General features: G+C 50.6%; 6 protein-coding genes across 6 annotated transcripts; 1 reads left to right on the top strand and 5 right to left on the bottom strand.

The window, feature by feature from the left end:
• Positions 1–12: 12 nt before the first annotated feature.
• On the bottom strand, positions 13–2,072 carry RhiXN_06999 (oxalate decarboxylase; the record flags this gene model as incomplete). Its single annotated transcript, XM_043326815.1, has 13 exons — positions 13–93; positions 150–292; positions 347–423; positions 475–509; positions 571–678; positions 737–991; positions 1,043–1,132; positions 1,193–1,249; positions 1,313–1,330; positions 1,386–1,413; positions 1,463–1,529; positions 1,586–1,659; positions 1,723–2,072. The coding sequence occupies 13 exons, from the start codon at positions 2,070–2,072 to the stop codon at positions 13–15; spliced, it is 1,383 nt and encodes a 460-aa protein (XP_043185287.1).
• A 1,707-nt stretch (positions 2,073–3,779) lies between these two features.
• Positions 3,780–5,761, bottom strand: RhiXN_06998 (ribosomal protein S10p/S20e; the record flags this gene model as incomplete). The annotated part of the gene is made up of 7 exons (XM_043326814.1): positions 3,780–3,836; positions 3,891–3,989; positions 4,051–4,151; positions 4,204–4,330; positions 4,859–4,984; positions 5,041–5,532; positions 5,579–5,761. 7 exons carry the CDS (start codon positions 5,759–5,761, stop codon positions 3,780–3,782), a joined length of 1,185 nt encoding a protein of 394 aa, XP_043185286.1.
• A 3,298-nt stretch (positions 5,762–9,059) lies between these two features.
• Positions 9,060–11,121, top strand: RhiXN_06997 (oxalate decarboxylase; the record flags this gene model as incomplete). Its single annotated transcript, XM_043326813.1, has 15 exons — positions 9,060–9,385; positions 9,439–9,512; positions 9,568–9,634; positions 9,686–9,713; positions 9,770–9,787; positions 9,844–9,900; positions 9,956–10,045; positions 10,097–10,351; positions 10,405–10,476; positions 10,534–10,569; positions 10,622–10,656; positions 10,711–10,732; positions 10,774–10,786; positions 10,841–10,983; positions 11,041–11,121. The coding sequence occupies 15 exons, from the start codon at positions 9,060–9,062 to the stop codon at positions 11,119–11,121; spliced, it is 1,317 nt and encodes a 438-aa protein (XP_043185285.1).
• Positions 11,122–11,794: 673 nt separating this feature from the next.
• RhiXN_06996 (uncharacterized protein) lies at positions 11,795–15,035 on the bottom strand (the record flags this gene model as incomplete). The annotated part of the gene is made up of 4 exons (XM_043326812.1): positions 11,795–13,043; positions 13,103–14,528; positions 14,596–14,942; positions 14,998–15,035. 4 exons carry the CDS (start codon positions 15,033–15,035, stop codon positions 11,795–11,797), a joined length of 3,060 nt encoding a protein of 1,019 aa, XP_043185284.1.
• A 296-nt stretch (positions 15,036–15,331) lies between these two features.
• Positions 15,332–16,553, bottom strand: RhiXN_06995 (uncharacterized protein; the record flags this gene model as incomplete). Its single annotated transcript, XM_043326811.1, has 2 exons — positions 15,332–16,344; positions 16,397–16,553. The coding sequence occupies 2 exons, from the start codon at positions 16,551–16,553 to the stop codon at positions 15,332–15,334; spliced, it is 1,170 nt and encodes a 389-aa protein (XP_043185283.1).
• A 352-nt stretch (positions 16,554–16,905) lies between these two features.
• RhiXN_06994 (proteophosphoglycan ppg4) lies at positions 16,906–23,819 on the bottom strand (the record flags this gene model as incomplete). The annotated part of the gene is made up of 5 exons (XM_043326810.1): positions 16,906–18,009; positions 18,063–18,862; positions 18,919–20,103; positions 20,379–20,940; positions 21,006–23,819. The coding sequence occupies 5 exons, from the start codon at positions 23,817–23,819 to the stop codon at positions 16,906–16,908; spliced, it is 6,465 nt and encodes a 2,154-aa protein (XP_043185282.1).
• Between the last annotated feature and the right edge of the window lie 684 nt (positions 23,820–24,503).

The following is a 24,503-nucleotide window of genomic DNA, read 5'->3' as shown; positions in this document are numbered from 1 at the left end:
TATACAGACAAACTAAAGCAGACCAGACCCGACAACAATAGGCTTGACCTTCTGTAGCTTGCTAATGGTGTCATCGCTGAGTTGCAAGTGAGCCTACGGGACGTCGTTGTCAGTTTCACGGAATGAGTGAATAATGAAAACGATCGCACCTTGACCAAGTCAGGAGGGGTGAGCGCGAGCCACTGGTTCAGCGAGATATCCTCATATTTGTCGGCGTTGAAGATCTCGAGGAACTTGAGAGTGGTGTTGCCAATGTTCTCAACGTAGTGACCGAAAGAGGGAGGAACATAACCTTGATAGTGCATTAATAAGAGAATATTTTTGTCATCAAATTATTGAAGCTTACCAATATCACCAGCCTGGTAGTTGAAGGTGCGAGCATTGGCCTGAGCTGCAAATACTGTAATACGCGCGTTTCCTTCGCTATAAAAGGTAGTTAGTATCCGTTAGCGAGCGTTATCTAACAAGACTCACATGAAATAACTCCATTCGGGTTGAGTTGGGTGCCACTGGGAAAAGGATTGGTTATGATAGAGTAATATAATAGAGTAGCTTTGTTTCGATACTCACGTGGAGTTCCCGAATTCCTCCCACTTCAACGCTGACTTCTGCCATTGCAATAGTCTTGCTGATTTCGAAAGTACGAGAATCGACAACCTTGACAGTTCCACCTTGAACCTATTTGATAATACCAAGGTTTAATCTCCATTTAAGGAAGATATATTGTGATGGATACCTTGGTCGAGTTGGCCTTGCTTGCAGCGAATGTGTAGGGCAATGTAGATACGCCTTGTGGACTCTTTACGGCCTTGTCTGCAGCACTGCCTGTTGGCACAGCGCTAGGAAGCATCCAAAGTTGACGGTCGGGGATATGATCGAAGGCAGAGGCGTTGACCTTGAAGTTCTTGCTTAGGACCTCCTTGGGGACATGAGCCATCCAGTCGGTGACCGAGAAAGTGGAGTCTTCGCTGAACTCTCCATCATCGAAAACCTGGGCGTGATCAATTAGACTTGTATAAAGATAGTATGGTGAGGATTGTACCAAAAGGAACTCGCAGCCATCAGCAACGTCGTTGAGGCCTTGAAGCACGTGAGGAATGCCAGCTGGGAAGTACCAAAGATCACCAGGATACTGAAGGGGGAAAAAAAATCAAAAAGAGCCGTCCCGGTGCCATTCAAATCAAATACATACGACATCGACATCATAGTTCTGGCCATCGGCATTGGTAACGGAGACGCGGCAACTTCCCTGTAGTTCCCCAAATGTTAAGATTTGATGTCACATAATAGAATTGCTGGTTGGTCTACTTACCGCTAAAACATATGCCCACTTGTAGATTTACAGCAGTTAGTATAATGCTTGCAGAGTCAATGTTTTCACAAACCTCGGCGGTGATATGCCAATGCAATTCACTATTCGACTGTCAGAACACCTGATTCGGCTTTTGTGCATGATGCTTACCGAATTCCTCCAGCTTTCAGACGCATGTTCACACCAGCCATCGTCGTTGCGATCGGCATTGCGTGGACTAATTGGCACTAGTCAGACATATGCAGGGCGTGATTTCAACTCTCTATAACATACCGTTCTGCTGACGCGCCCAACCACCATCCTGAACACGGTTGTGGGACAAGCTGAATGGCCACTTGACGTTGGAGCTATATCGGGCAGTTAGCTTGGGGAAAATAATAATAATAATAATAAACTAGGCTTGAACTTACACTGCGCCGTTGTCCGTGCCTGGGCTAGCCAGAAAGTCAGGATTTTGACGGTCGAGCGCAACATTCTGGGGACCGAGGAGCTTCGCGCCTTTGGTACCCCGGATTGGTTCGGGGAGCTCATTCTGGAACTTGTCAAGATACGACTCGTTCAAGTCGTCCGACGCATAAGGGAGAGTGGGAACGGGCAGAGAAGAATCAACTGTTGAAGATGGGACGGCGGTCGACACGGAGGAGGTGGTCGAAGTAGATGCATGTTTGGTGGTCGAGGAAGTCTTCGCGTCGGCAGCAGGAGCTGGCGCACCGAGAACACCTGCTGAAAGAGCAAGAGCAACAATGAAAGGAGTAAACATCTCGATTGAAGGTTTGATTGTGCCAAGTACGCCGAGTAGAGGAGACCTCTGAGTATTTCGAGCTCGCCAAGGCCATCCTTTATAGGATAGAATGGCAGGGGTGGTACACTAGCAATTCGATCGAATAAGCCTCGGTGACGAGTTCAGCCGGTATCCGTGTTGCCAATGGCCGAAGGCTGCATGGCACAGGGTAAATGAGAGAACAAGCAAGATGGTTGGCCAGGTGCAAAATCCGCAAATTCATGCGGCTACACCGGTAGAGGAAGACGGAGAAATACAGTCGATGAAGAGCCCAGCCTTCCCATTCCGGCTTACCATCGGCGGTGGCATTAGGGAGCATGGCGCCGCAGAAGCCCATGGTGAAAACGATCAAGGATCCCCAATTCCGGACTCGCTAAAAGCTGACTTCGAGATTGGAGGTGAGGTTCACCACTTGTATCTAAAAATGGAATGTTTGAGATGAAAAATATTATATCAATTACCCAGGTGCCTATCGTCGATTGGACTTACGGAATGACTACCGTACGTTAAAGTGACGTTTGATGCGATGTATATCTCAACGCTGTGCCGAATCGGTCTTGATAAATGGAAAGCATAGACCGACAGAGGCCAAGAGAGGGTATGTAACAAGGGTTGGATCGGTAGAATATGCATTGAACCGAGAGAACGTTATCTGTAGCGCCCGGGGACATAGCTTGTCTAAGCATCGATATCTTCGGTACCACAAGTATATCTACCGGAACTAGTGCTGACAAGAGACAATTGACATGTGGCTTGCCAAGAGAACCGCGAGAAATCACACTGTGTATCGAGTTCTACCAGTATAGCTGCTTCATGAATTATTTTTAGCTCATCGATCGGTCTATCTTGCTGGTTCGTAGGGTACGGCATTGGAGAGAAGAGCCCGAAGAGACTCGTGATTCATCACCTGCGCACCTCGTTCTGGAGCCTGAGCGCCCTTATCAAGGATCCCAACAAGGTGTGCCTGGGCTCTCTGTGGACTTTGCACTCCCGACGTTCTCTATCAGGCAAAATATTAAAAAAAGACATGCTGTGGTTTAATGAGCTCTAATCATATGGGGCGGTTCCAACCTCACCTATTGGTGGAGAAGAGCAAGCCCTCGCTGCGCTTGATTAGTCAGCGCGCTACGCCTTGGCATCTGCCAATAATAGATCTTGCTGCTTAATTAGTGATACAAATATCACAGCCCTGAGCCGGAATTCACTGTCCGAGACTTCCTAGGCGAGATAACAAATCCGCCACCACTGCAAAAAACAACAATAACAAAACACGCCAATTGAGAGAAGTGGGGCGCCATTATGTTATTTACGGAACACCGACGCCATTTACGCCGTAAAATGAAAGATTATGACTCTGAGCGCTCTGGAGAACGTAGTGAGATGAATGCATATGTTTATTCTACGGCAAGATGGCATCAGTGACTCCATAGCATGCCTTCTAACTTGACAAACATGTAACGTTCGCATCGCGACTGGGGCGTTTGAGTCACACGTTGCGTTTACTTCCTCAATACATGTAGAGCATCGAACATGACTTCTGCCATCAGCTTTGGAGTTCTACGTTCACGAATTTCACAAACCATGAAGTTCAGTACCTTGTAGAGCACATGTAAAGCTTCTGGATTATCCCTCAGATGATGAGACAAGCATCCATAACATTGACATAACCATAGTACAGATGAGCATTTAATTGCTGGCAATAGTAACCTCGACCTCGACACCGGGTTCAAGCGAAATGGAGGTCTAGAACGGATAAATTTAGTGTCGAGGGGCTACAAACGTTTATCGGCTACTCACGATCTGCTTAACAATCTCGGATGAGGAGTGAAGGTCGATAAGGCGCTTGTGGATCTTGAGCTCGTAACGGTCCCATGTCTTGGAACCCTCACCGCAAGGCTAAAATAGAAACGAGCCGCCATCAGAGAGAAGTGCCGCTTGCGCCAATTTATTGACTTACAGTTTTGCGGGTAGTGATCCTCAAAACCTTAGTAGGAAGGCGGACTGGGCCCTTGACGCGGAGGTCCTTGTCCTTAGCACGGTTGACGAGGTCACGAGAGACTGCGAGGAGCAAATCAATATATACGCAAATGAGCTTTTTAGTATTACTGACACTTCTCGAGGTTCGTAACATTGCTGCTGGTCAAGGTAATGCGAATCTTGTGGAGCTTAGTAGAGACAGGAGCGCCAGTGGCGTCGTAATCTTTGTCCTTCGCGACGTAGCTCATCTTCCTGGGAGACTAGAGAAAGTGGCAGCAAGGTGACTATATTTTTAGGGCCCTCAGTTCTTTTCTTTTCATTTTGCTTGTTTCTTGTTAGAAACTTACCGAAGGTGTTTGGTTTGTAGATAGAATTTGCATCCGGAGTGTCTAATTGGAGATGGAGCTACTCAGTACCAATGTGGCTGTGCTGAAAGCTCAGGGCCTTGAGAGGCTCGACCTTGGTCACTGTGAATCCATAATGCTAAATTGGATTAGCCAAAATCAAATAGCTCTGTATTAAATAGTTGTATAATATAACGAGACGAGTGGTGTCAAAAGATGAAAGTGGGTGGCTGCGTCCCTGACCAGTGAGCTAATCGCCCGGTTGCGTCGGTCTCCTTCCACAAGTCATCTAGCCTAGCTGCCAGGTAACGTAGATATCGCTCATTCCCGCAGCTGAGTATGCGGTTTCTCAGTATGACCCTATCATGTTTAGACTCTGCAAAAGTTCCCGCCTATTAAATACTCATTATTGTCAGTTGCAGACCACACATTATCTTGGCTCACAATAAAATATGGGACGGGGATGAAGCAATCAGGGTTGAATCCTGGCTTAAGGATAGATGCCAATTTAATAATAGTCTTAACCGAATCCCGGACGGTTGGATGACTCGAATCCGACTTGAATATCGCCTACGATATATATAAATAAGATTTTCAGTCTACTCCGTTTGGTAACCGCCACTCACATGATAAACATACAAGATAGCTGCATGACGGCAGACCTCTTGCATAGCCAGTCTTGCAATTCTAAACCTAGGGTTTGTGCTCCTCAACGGACGAAACTGGGTGTTTCGCGCCAATTGCTCAATTTCGGTCCCAAGAGCGAGTTTTTCTTCTGGTGAGATATGGGCATGCCTTAGAGCTGATACACGAGCGACAAGGACAATCAGTGGGTCAGGGCATCCCACAATCCACTCAATCCCATGATCAGAGTCGACCCCTTTGTCCCATCGTGAGAGTCTAGATAGTTCCTGTGTATCTGTTTTGTAATCGAGCAACGTGGGCCTCGCAAGAGCCATGCTGCTCAAGATATCGTACCAAGCAATACAGCGGATATCAAATGTCTGCTCCCCACTTAGATTGGTAAAGTCTATTGCTTCATTCCCCATGACAGCCCTAACAAGAGCAGCAGCTTGATCAAGGTGGTGATAATAAGCGGATAGGTAGCCTGCATTGTACTACACGCCATCAGTGGTATTCTTTGCGCCTTTAGCTATTACATACTTCGTAATTCATTAGCTCCACCAGACCAGCTATTTTCACCCATGGGGAAAGATAGGTGCTCTCCAATTCGAGACGCAATGCTCGTACCCCAAGTTGATAATGTTCTTTTGAACGGTTACGTAGGGATTCTGTCGATGCAGACACCTCATAATTTGCTCGAAAGAGTAGCGCTGTGCCAACCATCCCATGTTTCAGTGAATCGGAGGAGCAGAACCTTCGACGTATTCGAGTAAACAGTATTTCGCAAACCGATGCATAATCGCTGATATAACGTGCTAAATAGATCGAATCTATGTATGCCGTACGACGCGTCTATAAAGTCCGATGTTAATCTGAATCGCCAAAAATAACTCACAAAAGTTAAGCAATTCCTGGAAGCTTGGTTCCTCAAATACCCTCAACGTGGCAACTGAACGCCTTACCAGGGGCATTACACCCTCCGGGTCAAAATCATCACTGTCATCCGTAGTTCTATTTGGCCATGCAATTCTAGGACCAAAGTCTTGCGCATATTCCCACATTTGCGTCGCTAGAATTCTGTCGTAAATGGCGCCACGTGAAGATGTTTGTCCACTATCATCGTTGGACGGATGCGAGAGTGTGATTTGAGATTGAGGTGAAATATTCCATGAAGGCAGAACCGGTTTGACGAGGTTCACAGTCATATCAGTGTCCGAAGCAAGTCTCAGGGGAGACTCAGAATTAGATCCCAAAAGGTTCGAACCAGAGTATCCACCAGCAAGAAACCCATTGAGTAATCCAACGTTTTCCCGAGCAGAAGGTTCATCAATAGTAGCCTGAGAGAAATCGCTTGTATTTTCACTAGACCCATAAGAAGGGGGAAAAGCCAGAAATATGTTGTCAGGGTTGGTATCGTGAGGTGCAGAATCATTGCTATGAGGGCTCGTATTCAATCCGGACTGCCTGGGCCATATGCACCCAGAATTAGTGCGGGTGCATCTTGAGCAAGACGGTCGTTGTTCGTCACATTTTTTGCGCCTGGAGAAGGTCAGTAATGATGGTCTTGGTCGAATACATCGAATCAATCCTACTTTCTCCGGCATGTTATGCAACCACTCCTCGACCTCTGAACGCATGAGCCATTTTGCGACATTGAAGTTGGATCAACAGAAAAAGAGGACGTGAGATTAATTATGAGATTCAATCGACCGTATGGCGGGTGTAATACTGAGTTGTGAAGCTAAAGGTTGTTGTGCGCTCGCTGCGGTGGAACAAGGTGAGTGTCCTAAGTATATTTCAAATGATTGCGTTTACCATTATCCACGGGTGAGTCAGCCGATGAACTCTACCTGGCACTGGAAGCCTAAGATGACCACCGGTTCTTCGTTATCGTAGCCTTCCCTTATAAACCCTCTAGCCGGGGCACATCCATAATTTTGATTGCTATTAATTGAAAACTACGGAGAGGGGCTTCTTTATAACGTCTTCCGTAACTAGCTAAACATTTAACTCCTTGGGGCTATCCTACTGCCCTTGGCGGATCTTGTCAGCGAGAAAGGAAGAAAAGAACAACGGAATGGCTGTCAATCAACCATGGCATCAATCCTGTAGTCTTCGCGATGTTCTTCCATGACTCCCAGCTTAAGTGCATATGACGCAGGAACCTCACTCACGTTGAAGCATTCCGTCTGTTCGTATTACCGACTACTTTCCCGAGACGGCAGTCGATTTGTTAATCTGTCATAGGGAGCAAATTGATAATTTAGTGGAATACCGCTAAGTATTGTACCCATATCTGGAACCAGTAGTAGACTGATAGATTCTGATCTATCTTTACGAGCGCCCACAGATCTGTGAACAGGATGGTCGTAATTTGGCACTTACATAAACTCATTGACCGTTACTGCCAGTTCTAGGCACAAACATACCAATAAATATAAGATTCATGAAACATGGCTACGCTTCATCCCTCGATATCAAGTCTCAATTAAGCCGGCCTAAGATTCCGGGGGTAGTACTAGGGTGAGATTCTACTATTATTCATGGTACCACAATCGTCACATGTAGTTGCTATCTTATTCCACGGGGAACTCAAGAGTGCAAAGAATCCGCGTCACGTCCGTTCTTCCCAGACATATACACCCATAAACACTGAACCTGCAGCTGAGCGGCATATAGGGACGAGGTGTGGGCGTGGATCCATGAAAATACTGGTCGGGTTTTGCCGGCACCTCGCATATAGAGTGCGGTTTTTGGTGCCAAGGAAATCCGAACTTTGGGGATGAGCGTGTTCTATTCAGCCCGAAGACGGGAGACCATGCCCGGTGTAACTTAGTCAGTTCTACAACATTACCATTCACCATCGACTCACCATCGACTTATGGTACCAGAACGATGGTACAAGACAATTTCTCGACTTTCCTTTGTGATCGAGTTATACGGGGGCGCCATGATTTCGCTAATTATGGAGATCTTGGTCAAGTTTTAATCTAGGATTTAGGCTTCGGTGACTTCGTGTATTCATAGAGGTGATATTGTAATATAAAGAGAATCTGTATGCATATGTATATGCGTGATTATCATCAGATACCAGCGGTTGTGGGAGATCCGGCACGGAGTCCGCGGATGAGAGCTGGGGTACCGAGACGCGAGCAGAACTCGCGGATGGGTGGTCAAGCCTGACATTATTCGAGCAGGGCAGGAACGGGAGCAGTGAAAGACTCCAAGAGAGAGCGCGATAGATTGCGAGGTGGGATGCGATGGCGAATGGCCGGGGAGGCGGGTGGGAGAAGAAGAAGTATGGGGACGCGGTGGTGCTTGGTCGACAATCACGTGACTAGAGACATGAGATGCCCTGCGCCCAAGTCTGGGCTTGTGCGTCTCCTAACTGCCAATTGCATTAATTTTCAAACTAACGGCGCTGGGACCACCCATCTGTATTACGCCCATTTTTGGCACATCCGCACGCTATTCGCAATGAATGATTCATAATGAAATAAACAGTCCGTGGCCAGCCCAAGATACCGTAAGAGAGAACGGTAGTTTGCACGTTTTCTGACGAGAGTGAAGTAAATATAGTTACAGGCCGTAATCATTGCTAATAGTCAGCATTCATCGACACGCCGCTTCATCAAATCAGAATTCATCAGCTACGATTACGTCCCTATTTTTAAACCCCCTTCATTCATTCCGTATCGAACCTCACCAGTAAAGGAAATCTGAATGCCGCGAGCTATGCAAAAAATGAATAGAATGCAGTGTTCCCCCCCGGCTTGGTTCTATACATTTGCGGATTTCGTGCTTGGCTTGGCACAACGCAGTTTTTACTGCCTGATTCGACTAGCATTGGCCCACGTCACGCTTCGCCATGAAGCAAGGAGAGATCTATTTACTTCAAGATAAATCATACTCATCGAGTCGAGGCAAATTCCCAACTTTCACCTATATAAACTACTCTCGTGCCGCCTTTCGACCTCAAAATTCTTTCTGCACATTATTCTTAGCTGTCATACATCTCAGCATGCGCATTTACCTTGCTTTAGCATTAGTTCTATCCACATCCGTTCTTGGAGCTCCAGCTCCAGCGGTAGAATCGAACACGTCCAGTACGAGGCTTCCGTCAGCGCCCGCCCACCCATCGCCGACAACGGACCCGTCATATCCGAGTCCAACGGTCCCATACGCGTCTAACGAGCTGAACGAATCGTTCCTTAGCAAATTTCGAGACGAGGTCCCAGAGCCTATACGTGGGTCAAAAGGCGCCAACATTCTTGGCCCTCAGAACGTCGAAATTGACCGTCAGAATCCCGACCTGCTTGCACCACCCACAACAGACAGCGGCTCGGTGTAAGTTTTGAGTTTGATTGCATCGCTGATTAATAAACACATTATACACTCAGTTCAAATGTTAAGTGGCCATTCAGCTTGTCTCACAACCGTGTTCAAGACGGTGGTTGGGCGCGCCAGCAGAATGGTAAGTCATGATTAGGCGGTGTGATATTGATACGTATTCTAACGATACTATTCAGTCCACTCGATGCCGATCGCAACAACGATGGCTGGCGTAAACATGCGCCTGAAAGCTGGAGGAATACGGTATGCAGCAGTTGTAGAATGCCCAAAACAAATAGTCTGACCATTGGAAAGTGAGTTACATTGGCATATCACTGCAGAGGTATGTAGACCATGCTGTCGTCAGCGATGGTGATGATATTGATTTTCTCCATCAAGTGGGCCTACGTTCTAGCAGTAAGTAGACATACCTTGTTGACTTTCGGTCATGTCAGTGAATTTGAACATAATAGGGAAGTTGCCGTATTGTTGTGGTCAATGCTGAGGGACAAAACTATATTGCTGACGTCGTACGTCATTCGAAGCTATATCTTTGTACTCTTCACTGATCTGAAATCTATTCAGTATCCTGGAGACCTCTGGTACTTCCCGCCAGGCATTCCTCATGTACTCCAAGGGCTGAATGACACTGCTGATGGTTGCGAGTTCCTCCTTGTATGTAGATCTATATCTGGTCCATACACGCCGTTGACTCTGACTTGATAGGTGTTCGATGACGGAGAGTTCAGCGAAGACTCTACCTTCTCGGTTACAGATTGGATGGCCCATGTTCCTAAGGAAGTCTTGAGCAAGAACTTCCAGGTCAACGCATCTGCCTTCGATCACATTCCAGACCGTCAGCTTTGGATGCTACCAAGCGCTGTTCCAACAGGCAGCGCCGAGGAGCAAGGAGTAAAGAGTCCGCAAGGCGTATCTACACTGCCTTACACGTTTGCTGCAAGCAAGGCTAACTCCATCAAGGTAAATTCAACGCATAATGCTGATGAAAATCGGGACCTGATCGATTCTATCAGGTTCCGGGTGGAACTGTCAAAGTTGTCGACTCGCGTACGTTCGAAGTCAGCAAGACTATTGCAATGGCGGAGGTAACCACATAAAGGAATACCCGATTGACGTATCTCTAATCATGCTTTGTGATATAGGTAACTGTAGAGGTCGGGGGAATGCGCGAGCTTCACGTGAGTTTCGTGGGCGTTCTCGAGTGCCGTGTCTAACGTAGAACATTGTTAGTGGCATCCAACCCAGCCCGAATGGTCTTATTTCATGTAAGTTCTCGATGCTGAAGCTCTCTCTGTTACTGTGCTGAATATCCTATATAGTGAGGGCGAAGCACGTATAACAGTTTTTGCTGCACAAGCAACGCACGGACCTTTAACTATCAGGCAGGAGATATCGGTATGCCATTCCAAGTTGATCATTCTTACGGGCTCTGAGCTGCTTAATACATAGGATATGTCCCTCCATCATTCGGGCATTACGTCGAGAACATTGGGAATACGACGCTCAAGTTCCTTGAGATCTTCAACTCCGACAAGTATGAGGACATTTCGCTCAATCAATGGCTGGCTCTCACACCGCCGGAGATGGTTAAGGTACGTTGCTCTAGTATGACGCCTTAACAATGGCGTTTCATCGCCGCACAATTCTAGGCTCACCTGCAACTGAGTGATGACACGATCAACAAGCTGCAGAAAGTGAAGCCGATCGTAGTGGGGCCTGGGCTGTCGTAACCATGATAGATATGACCCTTAAAGTTAGATTAATTACCGTTTAGTATCACATTTTAATTACAATAGAACAGTGAAACATTTCCAGTAACTCGAAAAACAATGAGGTCTCTTGCGGGATGATGCCTCATGATCATGATTGGGATTGCCGGCTAATCGTGAATATATATAGTAAATGAGTCGAACCCATAACATTTGACCCTGGAAAAGGAAGGTCATAAAACGAAAACTGAGCTATCTGGCTACAATATTACACAGGTAGTCTATGAATCTATCAGCAAGGACTATCTGATCCCTCAGAGACCAGGTTACAAGATCTCAACTAAAGTGGAAACTGTATAATGCCAGGGTCTGAGATGGATGTATGCGGTTTGGCTCAGCCCTAATATCCCATATCTGAGTTTACAGGAATTTTCGGTCAAAAGGAACATCTTTGCCGGATGTGTCTTGGAAGTCGACAAAGGCACGAGTGAACTCGAATTCACTTGTTGTCAGGTTTGCCTGAAGGCCAAGGATAAAATTATGATGTGGGGGACATACTGGCTGTACTGTACATATCTACAACAAGAGGACAAGGCATCTTACAAACAGCCATAGGTAATCACTACTCAGACCAAATAACGTTTAACAGTCGGCGACAAACTATAGGACAAAAAAGTACAAAAATCAACTAAGTTCAAAGTCCCTCCCCAAATAAAATCCGACTACTCATCCGGCTCGTGTCCCAATTCAGATAATCATTATTAGTTGCAGATAACTCTGAGCTATCCAGCTCCACTATCTCCCGCTGTTCTCCGCTCGGGATCCCTATCGTTGACCTACGTCGAGAAATGTTTAACCTTGTCTTATCTGCAGAATGTTTCATCCTTTCAAGCGTATCTTCGGTATCTTTGAGCGATCCAGCCTCTTGATAAACTTCCGCGACGACTTCAACTGTGAACCCATGGGCTTGACTTAGGCGCTTAAGGATCGGTCGAAGGCCAGCCTGAACAAGGATCTCTTGGTCGCTTTTGCTCACTTCAATAACTGAGATCCCAGATCGACCTCCCATGGATAATCTCGTACGAGGAGGGCTCCAAATAGGCTCAGGAGCGGGAGCTATCTGGAGCCCTGAGCTCGGACGCTTTCGCCTCGAGGATGCCTTCCTCGTTGAGCCCCCGTCAAGTTTGATGCGCTGTGGGGACACGGGCTGAGATCCACGCCCAACCTCGGGCGATGGGACAAGTTGATTTCGTGTAGCATGGGCTGAATGGTCTTTCCGTCCAGTACTCAAGGCCGATCGATCGTGTGGTAGAATGTAGGCAAAGTCGATAGGCTTCATACGAGGCTGTTCGCTTTCGAACCTCTGTGACTGGAATTCTTGGAGCTCTGAAGTAGCGAGGTCGTACGGATCACGAACACGAGTGCTTTGTGGAGTTTCCGAGATCTCAGTCGGCGGGCGAGGATCCCTATTCTTAGTTTCGTGAAAGTACGTCTTCCCTGGTAGCCCTCCCGTTTCCACTTGGTGCTCTTGCATTGTTTCACCATAAGGAACAGGGTCGAATGTTTCTGTGCGAGACTCCCGCGCGGATTCAGGAGGGTCGTAACTGAGCCTTTCCTCGGCTTCTTCCGACTCTTCGACCGGGGGCTGATACTTGGTCCTGATGGGCTTCTTCGTACTTGACGGTGGGACATCCAATGCACGCCTCATACCTGGCCTCTTTGGCACCCATGTCCGTCGACCAGATTCATCGTATGTATCTCTATGTGCCCGAAGCTGAGGAACTGCGTTGGACTCGATAGTGTCGTATTCGCGCCGTATCTTCTTGGATTCAGCCAAGGAGGCGATGGAGGATCGACGCCGTCTTTCAAGGTCGGCAAGTGTAATGGGCGGGAATTCATCTGACAAGGAAGCCCCCTTGACCGATACATTTTCTGGGATGAGGCTTTGTGCCATGGTTGACATCTGAGTAACAAGCCGATGAGGAGTACTCGCATTATTGACTCCGCCTCCCAGCCGTTCGAGGGGGAGGAAGGAGGTCCTAAAGGGAAGCTGGAGGGTGCCTCGGGAATGGAGCTATACTCCACGTCGTAATCCGTAGGTTGCTGACCCCCACTTGCACCATCTTTTTCGTTCGAACGGGATGCAACTCGCCGAGAAGGACTAGCATGACCCCAATCTGTCGATCTCCCAAGAGTAGGCGCAGCCTTCAATGTATTTGCCTTGAAATCGGAGTCTTTGAAAGCGGTTTTGTAAGTCCCATTATTGGTAGAAACGGACAGTGGTTTGGTTGCTTCCAACATACTCCTCCCCAGAGTTGGAGCGGCCCGTAGTTCACTCAAATCTTTTTGCCTTGAGGGTGGCGCAGGTTGAGGGGTATAAAGCCTGGACCGGGCGCGAGTTTCAGAGACAAATGGATTCGGCTGTGACAATGAAACAGGACGAGGTTGAGAGTCCACTTGAGGAGCGTCGGTCCGATCGGTAGCACCGGCCAACTTGCGCCCCTTGAGATCAAACGGATACGGTCGAGTAAAGGATTGAGGATGACTGCCAATAGTCTCACAGGCTGGAGACAGGGAGGGATGGTGTAGTGATGATTCAGGAGTGACATCCGATGGCCTGATCAACTGTCCAGATGACAACGAACCGATAGGAGATGGCGACCGGGAAGTGGGCATACGGTTTGGAATGTCCTGGTTAAGCGCCTGAGCCGGGTCTTGTCTATTTAATTCGTTGGGGTCCTCAATAGCCTTAGAAGGTTTAGCATAGCTCAAGTCTCCAGCTGCCTCATCCTCGTCAGCTAATTGGCCCTCGACTTCGTCCAAGAAGTTTCCGGTAAGGGGCTCATCAGGCTCGGATGTAGGTTCTCGGAACCGATTAGATTCCTCTGAAGCCTTTGGACCTGATCGTTGCTCCGCCCAGATTCTGGAAATTTCGACTGCTGAAATCGAGTTGTCCGCATTAATGTCTCCAAGCCAATCAACATCTTTGTCTGGAATAGTCTGAATCCCCATATTGGACGTTTTGCGCTTTCGTCGAAGCTGAGAATCCAGGTGTGCGGGCAAGTGATTGCTAGTTGCCTGTGGGATGGGTTGACTAGCAGAAAGATTTGGAGTTACGTTCGCCCTTGGGCTAGCATGCGAATGTATATATCTCGGTGACAAAGACCTATTGTGCTCGAGAACATCTTGTTCTTGATATTGAACACCGGCTTCCGATATTGGCGGCGTAGGTGCTAGCGAGCCAACACTTTTTCCTAACTTGGTAGTTTGCTCGACACTCGAGGGGAGATCCGAAGCTTGTTCCACTCGAGCCTCGTTGCTATGAGACTGGGAGCGCTCGTTGCTCTGGGATGTTTCGTCGCTGACGAGGTTAATTATCTCTGGTTGGGCTTGGGACCTTTGAGGGCTAGTTCCACGACTGGCAGATTCTATGCAACCACAAATTAGTTGACTTGGGAACACTTAACTGGCATGTTGGCATGTTGATATACGTACGAAGCGTAATTTGAGGCGGAGGTTGTTTCAAAATGGGCGAAGGTTTTCCGGCGGACTCCCTCTTTGTTGAAGTGTTGGATTGATGCTGAGGAGTTCTCTGACTGAGTGAGGACTTTAAAGAAGAACGGGGCCGATTCATCGGTGTGGGCGTGGACATGTCGGATAGTCCAGGTGTGATAGATTGGGAAAGGGATGTACGAGATCGTTTATTAGGTGAATCTGTGTCATGTTTCCTGATGTCTCCCCACGAGATTGTCTTTCTGATGGCAGCATGTTTACCATCTCGAGCAAATTCCTCTGCAATGAGCCTCTTTCGTTTAGCAATGTGTTGTGGATCGGCAGAGAGTCTAGAAACTCTCGATGTTAGTCTAGGCAAACAAAACATTGCACAAGAGCACATACCGAGGACCACGCCTTGTGAAGCCACTGTGTGTCGGCATGGGCCCAGACGCCATATTATACCCAAAAAGATTGAAGTAGTAAACAGCGCGTATGTTGTTCACGTGACAACCTCATCTCCACCGTTGGGGCTTCGCCCGTCGATCGTTGATGCAATTTAGAACAAAAACAACCTTGCATGTGAAGGCTACTCCTGAAAAATGGTCACAGATCTAATATAGCGTCAGGCAAGCTCGAATCTGAGTAGCTATAATTTCCGTTCTAAGCCAACCATATCGAACCTAATTGCGTAGTTTATATCCACTAATAAGTTCCTTACAATAAACAAAATTGAATATCAATCTAAATACCAGTGGTTTCCAAACGCTGCAGTTTCCATTTCTCTCAATTCATCTTCCGTGGCTCTCAACTTCTTCAACACTCTTTCAGTTTCTTCCAAACATCCCTTTGAGCGATACAACTTGGAAACCTTGTCCATCGGGAACCCATATTGCTCTACGAATTTCCCGAGAGCCGTTTGGAGACCCAAGCGGAAGAGTTTGTTTGCTTCACCAGGACTGACAGTATCAAACTCTGTTTCCACTACCTCATTAAAAGAAAGGCGGGGTCGATCTTCCGTTACCGGGGTGGGAATATTGATTGCCGTAGGTACCCTTTGAGGGGCGGATACGGGGGGCGGCGGTGTCCAATTATGTCTTTCTAGCACTATATCACGTTCTCGAGTTCCTGGTCCCGTAGACGAGCCTGCAGTACTGAACGCATACAGTGGTGTGCTTGACTCGGAATAAGTGGACATAGCGGGGGTATTCAACGCATGAGTCAACCGAGTTCTAGCAGTGCCAGAAGCTGGAGTGGACCAATAGGTATGCTCATATGTGTCGCATCCCCGTGCACTCTCTTGAGCTTGAATAGTCTCAAGGCGCGCACTTTCAAGATTTATCCGTATGCCAGAAGCCTTTGGAGTCAATTGAGATCGAGACTTGAAAGGGGATGCTGAAGGGATTCTAGGATGCGAGTCCGAGTCGGCAGTAGCGAATTCGGTCGGTGCTGATGGTGGTAACGGTGGTAGTGTTGATAATGCAGGACGAGGTCGAGTAGCAGTCACAGGTCTGTCCAGAGTGGATTCAATTGTAGCACCTCGCGGTCCACGCACTTGAATACGTCGTTTTCCAGATTTAGTTTGTTCCCGCTTTGGTTTTGTTCGTGGCTTTCCGGGGTTTCGAGGTCGCTTCTTTACCGGAGTTACATGCCAATACGTCCCAAGAGAGACCGAGGAGTCTGAGCGGGCAGGGCTGGAGCCTCTCGGACAAGCACGTACTCGCCTGGCCGTTGTAGCCTGTCCTTCGCCGACTAGAAGCAAATTGAGGCCGCTTCAACAAAGCCGATATTAGACAACGTTTACCTGATGGGGAGCGCTCTCTGGCCCGTTTTGGAATAGGTATTACAACCTCCATCACCATTTTTCGCGTTTTGTGTGGCGTTTGAGGTGGAGTATTAAGAATGGCCGACGACCTGCCTGTTTCGGAGGCTACATAGCTCTCGGAGTCACCGGAGGACATGCCGTGCCACATGCCTCTGTTTGCGTCTTTTCAGCACTATTGGCAGTAATAAAATAAACACAAAAGCGGTGATGTGCAGTGAGATGGAGGTTAACCAGAGGATCTTTGCCGTATCATGCCAAATTGATGGAGACAAAGCCTAAGCACGTGGGTATTACCACATAAGGAAATTTTATTATGCCTCCATGAGGAAATGCATATATCCTCACTATTAAGTTAAAATATTCGAATATTATCCATTATAGTTGTGGGGATACAGAAGCATGCTAGAGTCTAATGCAATGAATATTAATATATGCTATGTGTAACGAAAGTCGTAATCCATAAATCTAATCAAATCGTCTCGTGCCGTTCATCGCCCCGACGGGAATGCTCGATGCCCAAGCGCGCTCCGCGCACCCACTGTTGACCGCGCGCGAGGTTGAGTCCAGTCAACACCCCTTTGCGACGCGAGCATCGGAGGCCGGTGCGGCGGCGCATCCTCTTCCTCACTAACACTGCCACGCACACTCTCCAACTCATCCGCATCGCGCAACGCAATCGCCTTTAAGCACTTCAAATGTTTCTTCCCATCGAAATGGTCTGTATCACCACGAATAAGGAAGACTTGGCAGACCTCGCAAAAGGCGTACTCGGTAGGGAGAGCCCCACGGGGGTCGAGTCGGGTGGCTTGCGCCCAGAGTTCACGTGAGTCGACATCGGGATAGCGGGCAGTAAGGTGATCGAATTTCCACTGAGCATAGTGCGCGGCATTGCGTCGGTGCGCAGATCTGGAGATATGCTCGTACCACTTGGAGGCAGCCATGGGTGCGCGGCATGCATCACACATGATGGGCTGGAGGGCAAGTACCTCTTCAGGCATCGCCATTTCTCCTCCATAAGTCTGGAACACTTCCATTTCGTTTGGTGTCATGGGGGCTTGGGCCTCTGGGGTACGATGATCGATAAATTGGGTGTCGAAGCCTTCTGGAAGCGGGGGTGGCGAAACTACTCGTGGGGAACTATACAACGGACCAGAGCCGAGCATGCCTCCGTTTTGCGCACGATTAGACTCGAAAGATTGTTCCATGTTTGGTGGAGTATCAGCTTGAGCTTGGAGCCCAAACGGCTCGCCAATGCTCTCGGTCAGGTGATCGAGCCCATCATCGTCAGCAGTTTCAGTCCTCGCACCCTCGTCCGAAGACGTCAAACGTCCATCTTCATCAGCATCTTCCTCAACACCGTCATCTTCCTCTCCCTCGGCCTCTTCTGGATCTACCTCATCATATTCCTCTTCCTCATTAGCGTCTTGTTGTTGTTGAGGAAGTGGTCCCCTCAAAGGCCTTTCACTAACCCGAGGCGCGCTCGATGTTGGTGTGGGTGGTTCACTATCCGGCTCTACGTTCGGATTCTCGGCTACACGCATGGCGGCAGAGTCAAGTCCGAAATGACTGTGTCCTTGAGATTCCATTCCGCCCTGCAACAATCGTCAATCACAGTACCTACAAAGATCAAAACCATAGACTTTACCAAGAAACTCTGAAAAGTGAACGGATCAGAGGATTGCGGGAGTTCCAACTTCCACTCGACCTTGGGTTTCTCTTCGTGGGACGAATAGCTCGACTCTGGTCCGCGGGAAAAGATGCTGCTCGGTCCGCGCGGCTTGTCCCTGGACGTATCATCTGGCGGCGACTCGGGATGAGCAGGGGCGGCGAACGATTCTGGACGAGCGGATCGCTGAGACTTGGGAGTGCTGTCGAGTCCTCGAGCGAATAGGGGCCCTTTGGGAGGAGTAACGATGTGGCTGTTCTTGGGGGGAGTAATATCGCTCGCTTTAGGGGGAGAAACGTGAGTTGCTTTGGGAGGAGTAACAGGCGGTGTCTTGGTACGTGTAGATCCAGGGGTCTCCGAACGAATCATACTCAAACGTGGAGCCAAAGTCAAACGCGCAACAGCGGGGACCGGTTTGGGCGACGCGACACGGGAGAACAACGATCCTGCATCCGAGGGGGCACCAGGAGGAGCAACTGGGGATGTAAGCTCGGAGCCAGAGTCGACACGTCCAAAGATTTCAATCCCAATAGGTTCGGGGGACCCAAGCGTCTCGTGGAGGTTCATGCCAACGATGTGTTGGGCGATTGCCTCCATGCTTCTGTCAGACTCCTCGGAGATGGGCTCGTCGACGTTGATTCCCTGGGATTGGAGGACTTGAATCATATGAGGAGAGAGCGGCGTAACGATCGAGGAGGGAGCATCGCTCGAAGGACTCATCAATTCCAATGCCCGCAATTGCAGAGATGGAGGAAGAGTCACAAGTGGATGAGGCGCACCTAGAATACAAGTCAGACCCCGCTCAATACTAAAGTACGAACAACCCCCAACTCACCAACTTCAGATTCGGCATCTTCCCTCTCGGACACGACAGACTTGTCATCCATCCGCTCGGAAACAACTGACCTGTCGTCCACCCGCTCCGAAACTACAGACCTATCATCATCGTACCCAGAAACGACCGATCCACCATCGTATCCAGAAATAACCGACCCCTCGCGTTCGTATCCAGACACGACCGATCCAGCGTAGCGCCCGTAGCCAGAGACAACCGATCCAGCGACGGACGATCCCATCGGACGAGCGCGTCGGCGGGTCTTGAGGACCGGTTTGGAAGAAGCGCTCGCTTGGGGTTGAGCAGGCGACTCTGGGGTCTGTGGGATGGGATACCTGAGATTCGAGGCTATATGCGCGGGGACTGGGGTCATAGCGGGTGGAGGTGGGGGAGGAGGTGCGGTTTGAACTTCACGCTGGAGAGGAGAGGGGGCGCGCGCTCGGATGGTTGAGCCTCGTGTGAGAGGGGAAGGTCGTGAGATGGGAGTCGAAGAGTTGAACCCGAATTTAGATGGCTTGTCGACAGGAGTGGATGGCTTGTCGACAGGAGTGGATGGCTTTGGAGCAGGTGTAGAGGGATTCGACGGGGCAGGGAGAGGCTGAGCAATAGGGCCAGTCGACTTGAGAACCGGCTCGGGAGCTCGGATCGTAACGCGTCGAGTGGGTTGTTCTGGGGGCGAACTTTGAGGAATAGCACGAACAGGAGTGACTGGGGGTGGGGTCTCCGCGCGAGCAGGCGCAGGAGCAGAAACAGGAGCGGGAATGGAAGTAGGAAGACTCTGACGAGGACCAAGCGAAATCTGACGTCTAGTCGTGGTGGTCCCAACAAAAGGAGCCGAAGCTCTTCTCTTAACAGGCGAAGGAGGCAACGATTCTTCTCCTTGCGTTTCGTCGCCCTCTTCTTCGTCGTCCGAGGGCACTACGGCTCGTCCTTTGCCTTTGACATCTTGGACACGCCCGGGGCTCTTGCCCTTTGCTGACGCCGGACTCCAAGTTTTGGCCGAAGCTGGGCTTTTTCCCTTGCCTTGAGAACCGCCTCTCTCATATACAGGCGACCCCTCTTCGCTGGGGGAGGGAGGGCCCCTAACCTTGGGAGGAGGAATGGTAATCCCGAACCCCAAATCCGCCAAGAATTGTTTCTCGTCAAATGGCTGAACTTCAACGTTTTGATCTAATCCGGGCCCGTCTATCGTATCGTGCGTCACACGCAGTTGCCGATTCGTTCGTTCGTCCGCCACATTCGCCACGCGATCGCCACATCGATACCATATCAAGTAAATTCAACCCAACCCCACGATCGGAATCGACATCGAAATCGGAATCGCACGAGGACGAAGCAACGCCGCAATCGCGCGCCAAAAGAGAAATATAAATAGGTAGACAAAAAAATGACAACAAACAAACAACAAAAAAAATCCATTCAACCAACACTATTACATGACATCTAATAACGCAACGTACCAAAACTCCCAAACTCATCTACTTCAGATTGTGTGCTCTGCGAACGCGGACTCGCGGGCGCGAGCGAGCTCCAGGCCGCCGAGGGGCTAAATGCGCGCGTGGGTTCCGCGCCGGATGGGCCAAACGTCCGGCGGCTGGTCGTGGCGTAGATCGACTCGTTGCCGAGGATGGACGAGCTGGACGGGTTCCGCGCTGGAGCGGGCATGGGGGTCGGGCTGGACGAAATGGCTCGGGCGGTCGTTCGTGAGGGCAGGGTGCTCGTGCGTGAGATGACTCGTGCGTGGCCGTTGCCATTGCCATTACTGTTTCCGACTGGTGCTCTGGACGCTCCGACCGTCACTTTGTGTGCTCCGACTGTAGGCTTGGGCGCGTCGACAGCTGGCTTGGGAGCTTCGGCAACCGCCTTGGGAACCTCGACTACTTTCGGAGCCTCCGCCGGCTTGGGAGCCTTGCCGCTAAACTCTCGAATCAACTGGCTGGCCTCGCTATGACTCTTGTCTCCGCCCTCGCTCTCGCTGCCGCTCTCTGAGTCTTCTTCAGGAAGAACCTCGGGCGTCTGCGTCTAGAGTCCCCCCAAGCTTATCAGCTCCCATCCCCCTTAACTATGACGAAAAACAGAAGACTCACTCGGTTCTTCCATCCTCCAGCAGCAGGACCAGAAACACCAGCCCCGACCGCGACTCCTTCACCCTCCTTGCCCTCCAACCGCGCCCACTCGCCCGTCGACTTGCGAGCAACGACCGGACGAATCGAGCGCGTCGTCGGTCCCGTAGACTGATACAACGACGGTGGCGTATACCCCGCCGTAACAGCCCCACTCGACTGGGCTTGCCCGTTTCCAGTAGCCGCAGTGCTCGAGGGTACCTCGCGCTCGACCCGCGCAGGGAGAATCGTCGTCCGGACCGGCTGCGAGACCGAAAAGCTCCGGACGGGGGGCTCGGGAGTCCGGAACGACGGCTGGGCGCTCGAGCTTCTCACCGACGCGGACGCGCTTCGCCCGTGTGCCGGCCGGGAAATGGATCCTCCGAGTGTGCTCGCCAGGTGGGACGGGACGGTCTCGAGCCCCAGGCCGCTGACGAGCCCCTTTTCGAGTCCGGTTCCAAAGTTGAGTGTGGCGCCGCCAAAGCCGAGCTGAGAATTTGCGCTGCCCGAAAACCCGAGTTGGGAGCTTGCTGCTGCGCCAAAGCTGCTGCCCGCCCCGGTAAAGCCCATCTGAGAAGATGAGCGCATGCTCATTGACGAGGAAGATCGAGTGTGTGAGCCGACAGAGGGGGGTGGGCTCGTAGCAGGCGTTGAACTCGTTTCACTCCGGCCCGGAATAAGTGTGTACCTCTGAGGGGCCAAGACGGTCGCTACACCCCTCGGGACGCCAACCTCTGTACCAATAGGCGATGGCGCGCGAGAACGTTCTGGCTCTGGTTCAGGGGTGGGCGAGCGGGGAGGTGAAGGCGGTTGTTCCTCTTCCTCTTCCTCTTGAACGGAAGGCTGAGAGCTCGTCTCGGAGGCAGGCGCAGAGGGAGCCACGACAGACGAAGTCGAAGGCGGGGCAGACGAAGTGAGCGCACTACCCTCATTCGATTGCGGACCCAATTGTAACACTCCGCTCGAATCCCTCTCCCAGCCGAGCATGCCCAGCTTGAGCACTCTCCCGTACGTGTCGAATGCGAGTCTCGGGGGAGGAGAGGGAGAAGGCATATATGGCTGAGACTGCCCGGTTGACGAAACCGAGACCGACCGGCGTGGGATGGGTGCAGAGGGAGGGCGAGGTGGTGGTGGGTGGTTGAATGGCATGGGTTTAGCCGCGGGCGAGAACTTGGCGGCAGGAGCTGATGGGGGAAGAGGCGAAGACGTTCGAGGCTTGACGACTCCGGGCGCAGGAGAAGAAGTACGAGACCCAGCTCTGGGTAGAGGCGGTGGGGGACCGGGCTCTGAAAACCTCGAGGTCGTCTTTCCGGGCAATGCAGGTGGGGGACCAGGTTCCCTAAAGCCTCTCTCGTCCAGACTGAGCTTGTCAGGTTCAGAATCTAAATCTGTGGAATGGGTCATGGGGCTCAGACTAGGCAAAAGGTTCGAGGGGATCTGGACGGGCACCGACGCACCGTTCATGATCATTCGGCCATCGGCATCTACGCGATAAGCTCGTCCGTTTTCACCTCTCACGTACCGGCGGCCCATAGAGTCATAGGAAAACGTTGTCGAGGCGGACGAAACACTATGGGCCTGGGAGGATGGAGCGCGTGGAGGAAGCTGGAAAGAGGCCTGGGGCGGAGACTCGGAAGATCTGAGGCGGGACTCCCAATCGACAATAGACTCGTCGTCGTCGTCGCGTTTTTTGGGCGGGGGAGGAGGGGGAGGGGGAGCCGTGATACCCACAGCCGAACGCGCCTCGAAAGCCTTGAGGGCCCGACCGTATGTCGCATAGACGTCTTCTCCATCCAGGCCCATGACCGCCACACTGGGTGACGCGCTAAGGGAGCTGAGGCTGAGCTGCGAAGGCGAGGCAGCGATCTGACCAGGCGATAAAATGGCACGAGAGGGAGGCTGTTCGGGCTCGACCTGTTCTTCCTCGTCTTCGGGCTCGGGATCTGGAGTACCGTCAAGAGTGCCCTGCTTCTTCATTCTCCTCTCCCATGCCTCTTTGAACCTAGGGAATCGTAAGCGCCGAGCATGTTCGGTATCGTGGGCGTTGTGATGCGCGAGGACGAGGGATTTGCGGGTCTCAATCTCGGCCTGGGGATCAGTCGTGGTCAGAACTGTGCTCGTCTCATCTTCATCATCTTTGATTCGTCGTCGAGGTCTGCTATCCTTGACGGTGGCATCTGAGCTATGGCTGACGACTCGGTTCGTAGGTTTCCCATGCTCGCGCAGGAAGGCTAAATCCACCGGAGGAACGGGCAAGACAGTATGACATAACGCGCATAGAACGTATTCGGTATCTGCCAAACGGTGGGGAGAGGGACCTGGGGGAGCATTCGCTGCGCCGCCGTCAAAGGACATGCTACTCGAGGGACGCGAGCCGGGACCAGGGGACGTCATGCTCCGTGGGGGAACCATGGACGTAGAGGCCCGAGACGCATACGGTCGGTCAAAGCTGGGTCGTCCCATGCCAACGCTCGGCTCAGGCTTGAGCTTGCTTAGACGTGCTCGGTGGGCAGAGGTGCGTGCATGGACCGCATAATGCTCGGGACCGACGAACAAAAACTGCGCAGTGGGCTCTTGGCCGAGTGGACAGCATACTATGCACCGGACAGGCGCTACGGGGCCCTCGACGCGTAGTCTGTGGCCGACGCTGGCCAGATGGATCGACGAGTGGACTTGGGCGTGTACCGCTTTACATGGGTCGCAAAAGGCTGGGGTGTGTGTGTGCGATGCGCTGCATGATGGGTCGTTACAAGGTACAGGATCGAGTGCAACCAGCGACGGACAGAGCACGGTCGCCATTGTGGACGTTGGCACGGATAAAACAACAAGATTGTTTTTCTTATAATTTACTGCCAGGTGGTGGGCATGAGGCTCAGGGTTTCAGGGTCGTGTCCAGTTTTGCTCGTTGGTTTACTCGATTGTTGTTCGGTGTCGTGACTTGTATCATTGTTTTTCGAGACCAATTTACGTTTGATGCGTGTAGCATATACGTATCTTTGTTGTCGACGAGTCTCTCTGCAAACACCCTTCAACAAAAACATCCTCCCCACCCACGTGAGACGCGTACATCCAATCGCTGTGTTGTTTTCAATGACGACATGAGGCTGGGGAACATTTCCAACCTATGGACACGCCTATAGAGTAAGTTTACTTCACGTCCTGCACACCAGCCAAAAAGCTAGAGTTACTGCATATCTACCCCGAAACGGGTATATGAGTCTCCACCCATCTGCACTCCACCACGTGTCCCAACGAGGTTAATTCGGCAACTTGCGACAAACCTTGCTTTACGTTCTCGAATTTTTCTATATTGAATCCTATTTTACGGCAGAACTGATATTCTTAGCACAGCTTTTTGTACGTTCTGTGCGTGTCCTTTCCAGAGTCTTACCTGACTGTTCCAAAGGATCCGGACGCGAGGTTCTTGCTTTCGAAGTATACCTGCTCAATCTATATTTGGCCATATCATAAAGCCCGCACATC

The sequence above is a fragment of the Rhizoctonia solani genome, chromosome 13 (assembly GCF_016906535.1).
Source record: "Rhizoctonia solani chromosome 13, complete sequence".
In the NCBI taxonomy this organism is placed as follows: domain Eukaryota; kingdom Fungi; phylum Basidiomycota; class Agaricomycetes; order Cantharellales; family Ceratobasidiaceae; genus Rhizoctonia; species Rhizoctonia solani.
This window is presented reverse-complemented; position numbering and strand designations above follow the sequence as displayed.